Genomic DNA, 5085 nt, shown 5'->3' on the forward strand with positions numbered 1-5085 from the left:
TTTAACATTGCTGGTGGGAATGTAAATTGGTCCAGCCTCTGTGGAGAGCAGTCTAGAAAACTCTCACAAGGCTAGACATGGACCTTCCATATGATCCAGTAATTCCTCTCCTGGGGTTATACCCCAAGGACTCCATAACACCCAACCAAAAAGAGGTGTGTACTCCTATGTTCATAGCAGCACAATTCACAATAGCTAAAACCTGGAAGCAACCCAGGTGCCCAACAACAGATGATTGTCTGAGAAAGCTGTGGCATATATACACAATGGAATACTATGCAGCTATCAAGAACAATGAACTCAACTTCTCTGACCCATCTTGGACAGAGCTAGAAGGATTTATGTTAAGTGAATTAAGTCAGAAAGATAAAGATGAGTATGGGATGATCCCACTTATCAACAGAAGTTGAGTAAGAAGATCTGAAAGAGAAACTAAAAGCAGGACCTGATCAAATTATAAGTAGGGCACCAAAGTATAAACCCTGTGGTGAGGGGTAGACATGCATCTTCCTGGGCCAGTGGGGGATGGGAGTGGTTGGGAGGGATGGGTCACAGTCTTTTGGTGGTGGGAATGGTGTTTATGTACACTCATAGTAAAATATAGACATATAAATCAGTAGTTAATTAATATGAGCGGGGGAAAATCAGTTGTATGTCTCAAAGTTTCTCAGAACACAAACTGAATCCTTTTAATATATAGGCTGTGTATTTGATATGCGGACTCTCTCAACAGCCTAGACCAAGTAGATTAGAAGCATCCAATAGCACAGCTATATACAAGATACTGGATACTGTACAGCAAACCCTAACAAAAGGACTTTTCAAAGTTAACCCAATTACCAAATAATGTGATGATAACATTAACTATCGATTGTCTTTTTGAACCCTAAGACAGCAGGAACCTTACATCTCCACTATAGAGCCCCTACTTCCCCCGTCCTGGAACCCTTGGACAGGGCCCACTTTTCCGTATGCTTCTCCCAATCCAAACCAAATAATATTGCATCTGCCGATCACAACCTAACCAACGCAACGATTGCCACCTCAACATGCTTCACCTCAGACTGCGTCCAGAGACTTCACATGTGGAATGACAACCCTTCGGCTTCATTACTCGGGTGAGACCTTTCCTTTTATAGTACACTCTAATTTCATCTCAGGTAGTTCACTTTCTAACAAAGTCCCATAACCTAGATATACACCAGTTTCTGTGAGAGTGAGCTTATGTTCACACGTATCCATAAACTACTGCAAAATATATACCGGAAAGCAGAAGTACATTAGAGTTTGCAGTTAGTACCTCCCTAACACTTCCTCTCCACTATTCCTAGCTTGGGATCCGTGATTGCTCAACAAATTGTTTGGCTTCGTATGTTAACTCTCTTTTCACTCACCAGGTTCCAGATGCCATCAGGATGCTGGCCAGGCTTCCCTGGTTTGAAGACCCCACCAATGTGTCCTGGAGCTCAGCTTCCCCAGAGACACACCTTATTAGGGAAAGAGAGAGGCAGACTGGGAGTATGGACCGACCAGTCAACGCCCATGTTCAGCGTGGAAGCAATTACAGAAGCCAGTCCTACCTTCTGCAACCCTCAATGACCCTGGGTCCATGCTCCTAGAGGGCTAGAGAATGGGAAAGCTATCATGGGAGGGGGTGGGTTATGGAGATTGGGTGGTGGGAATTGTGTGGAGTTGTACCCCTCCTACCTTATGTTTTTGTTCATTAACCCTTCTTAAATAAAAAATTTAAAAAAAAAGAAAATAAAGAGTATGGAGAAGATGGAAATGGAAAGATTATGCCAGCATCTACATTTGACATGGATAAATTAAAATCTACATTGAAACAGTTTGTGAGAGACTGGATATAAATATTTTTATATCAAACTTATGTGAAAATGCCTCATAAAGGATAAATTGTGAAGCATATAAAAGAAAAAGGCATTGTATGTTATACGTGTATTCTTTTTGCCAGCTAAACTCTCTGGGACAGATTTAATATCTCCTTAATTTTGTCCCCATTATGACTGGCATTTTGGATGAAGGTAGTATTCACTATTGGATTGTAGAGTAAAGAATGAGTGAGGGACTGACTCTCTCTTTCAAGTCCTAATAGTTTCTGGCAATGAAAGCATAACTAGTCTAGCAATAAAAAAATATATATGAATGGCCATGACATTTTTCTTGTCAGAATATACAATTCCTTATGTCAACTTTGCTGCTACTATTCTTCTATCTGAATTTACTTTCCACAGGGTTCCAGCTTTGGCCCATTAATGTGCATACAAACAACTGTGTGTGTTCACAAAAGTCAATAAACAAGTTTTCTGAACTATCTCAACTATTTAGGCTATAAACATGAGGTTTCTTCTTCAAACAACTGTCAACCAAATTGACTTTGTCTACTCTTTTCTCCCACAATTCAGTAGTTTCCCTATTTTTTGTGTGTATGATTTTCCTGTCATGTAGTATGCACTTGTCAGTCTCCTTTGCATATTATTGTGTTCATTAATTTTACAAACATAGAGCATTACTGAAATATAGTAAGTCATCAATAAATATTTTTAGAATGGAAGAATGGCTTTTACTTCTTAATATTCAGTCCTCTTCAGTTAAAAATTATTGTCAAGTATGTTCTTCCTCACTGGTAGTATGGGCTAGACCTGCCTGAAGGAAAGGCACAAGACATTTCTTCACCCTTCCTATTCCTGTTCCTACATCTTTCCCATAGGGGAATAGGCCAAAAGGAGAGACAGGAGTGACCATATTTCTTATGGGACTGCTATGTTAAGGCTACACTTTTCCTCTGAGTTGATCACTATCTTGTTGGCACTTATCTATGGGGCTGTTGACTGCCATGTAGTAATAAAGTATGGCAAGTAAGAAGAGCAGCATGACTAGTTTCTTGGTGAAGATGGAAAGCTGCATATTCATGATCATCCTGCTCAGTGTGGTTCAATTAGGATGTTGCAATATACAGACTCAAGGGAGGAAGGCTGATTCTAGGCTTTAGAGCACCAGCTCAGTACTGAACTAGTCACTGCCAGTTTTCCCCAGTTTTTTTTTTTTTTTTTTGTCATCCCATCATATCCCTTGGTAACTTGTCTTTTCTATAAACTTTCTGTATACCGGTTCTTTCTCTGTGGTTCCCTAAACACTGACAGTGATAACTTGTACTTTAGGTCTTCACCCACCTCCTTAAAGTGTTTTCTACTATATTTAGCAACACGAAAATAGAATATTATGTTTCTCAAACTTTATATACCTCAGGATAGTTTTTAAAGTTGAATCTACCCTTACCCATGAACATGTAATCTCTGTATACCAGGAAGTCAGAATCCAGGAAGGTGGTGGTAGAACGAACAAAGAATTGGAAGAAGATAAAGATAAGAAAGGTCCAAATTCACTGAGGTGGACTTGAAGGGATAAAACATTGGTTCCTTGGATAAATATTATATGGAGTCTGAATTATAATCCCTAGAAAACTAGTGTATTATTAGAATGGAATAATATAACTATTTAAAACTTATAATGAGAGCTACTTGAAATTTTTTAAATTTAATAGGTTGTTATTTCTGATTGTCTTTTCTTCTTCTGATTAGGGATGTCTTGAACAATGTTTAATAGCTGTTTTCTGATAGAATACTTCATCACGGAAAGACTCTGCTACAGAAATCAGTGAATAAACGGTAAGTGCTCTCTAATGATAAAAAGGGATGGAAATGGGAAAGTAATTGCATGTCTTGAACCTGCCTCCCGAAGTTCATTAGCATCTTATGATGCTCTGAAATCCTCTTTGAGGATGTTAAAAAAAAATTGCACAATTGTTCTGCCTCATCCTGTGTTTTATGATTCTAGTACTTAAGTGGCACACAGAGAAAGGTTTTAGATACACAGCCTGCTTTCAGATACAGACACTCTGCATGTCATTAATTTTGAATTCTTTCCACTCCTCAAAGGCACCTGTTTTTGTTACAAGGGGAACATGCCAACTTAAAATTAGTAAATTAAGTAATATACTGAGCAGAGAATACTGAAAACTATACTTTGAAAGTAATTTCACAAACTGAAATATTTAATCAGTAGTTCCTTCAGTTCTATAATTTATTTAGAAGAAACACTTCATTCCTAAGGCATGCCAAGTGCAAATTGAGAGGTTTAGGTGCACAAAAATGAGAATCTTTCTTTTTCTCTATTCTAAATTTCACTCCACTGATGTTACCCAAGTACAGTTATCGGTGGACACCACTCCTGACTCTTAATGTCTCCTCTAGCACAGTGCTGTTTTGATAAAACTCTTGCAGGGTGCTTCATCCAGTGTACTCTCCATTCATTCTACAACATTTTCCCAGGGTTCTCACTTCTTTAGCTTCCATCTCCCCCCACTCTTCCATGTTACAGCTGTTTGTGACTTATAATCTCTATGAGGAGATGGAAGGCTGCTCACCACCCAGTTCTCGCAACAAGAGCAACATGAGCGCAAGAGTAAGATCAAGATCCAGAGGGAGGGGAGATGGTTATGAGCCTTCAAAAGCTGCCTTACCTCTGGCCCAGCAAGAAAGAGATGAAAGATCCGAGGAGGAGTCGCCAGCTGAGATTCTAGATGTTGAAAATAATGAAGAGGATGAAGAACCACCCAGAGTTCAAGAAGCTGAGATGGAAGATGCTGGCCAGGAAGAGGCTGCAGTTGATGGTGGAGATGGCCCAAATGTGAAAGAGAAGGTTGTCTCTGATCCAGTCTTTGGTAGGAAGCCAGAAGCAGGTGATAGATAGTAATGCATCAAAAAGAAAACAAACTGAAGTGACATTGTTACTATCAATAATTTAATTTGTTAAAATGTCTCAATAAAGCTCTAAAGTTTACTCAGAAAAAAAAGAGGAGATGGAAGCACTTCTTCCATTAAGTGGACATTTAAATTCTGATTCTATCCTTCATTAGCAACACTTTGTTACACCAATATAAATAAAGGTACATATTTAACCTTTTTTTTTTTTATAATGGGGAACTGAGATTCAGTGTGATTGTGACTAGCTAAGAGAAAACAAACAGCTCACAAAGACAACTTAACATAAGCATCTTTGTCTCAA

At 38.7% G+C, this 5085-nt stretch overlaps 1 protein-coding gene across 1 annotated transcript; it reads left to right on the plus strand.

Moving 5' to 3' along the window:
• The first annotated feature begins 4389 nt into the window (after positions 1-4389).
• Positions 4390-4770, plus strand: LOC103113911 (P antigen family member 4). The gene has a single exon (XM_007523511.1). It carries the CDS (start codon positions 4390-4392, stop codon positions 4768-4770), a length of 381 nt encoding a protein of 126 aa, XP_007523573.1.
• The last annotated feature ends 315 nt before the right edge of the window (positions 4771-5085 follow it).

The sequence above is a fragment of the Erinaceus europaeus genome, chromosome 5 (assembly GCF_950295315.1).
Source record: "Erinaceus europaeus chromosome 5, mEriEur2.1, whole genome shotgun sequence".
NCBI lineage: Eukaryota > Metazoa > Chordata > Mammalia > Eulipotyphla > Erinaceidae > Erinaceus > Erinaceus europaeus.

Bases quoted from the DNA above. Each gene is read 5' to 3' on its own strand.
- LOC103113911 (XM_007523511.1), top strand. From the start codon at position 4,390: ATGTTACAGCTGTTTGTGACTTATAATCTCTATGAGGAGATGGAAGGC.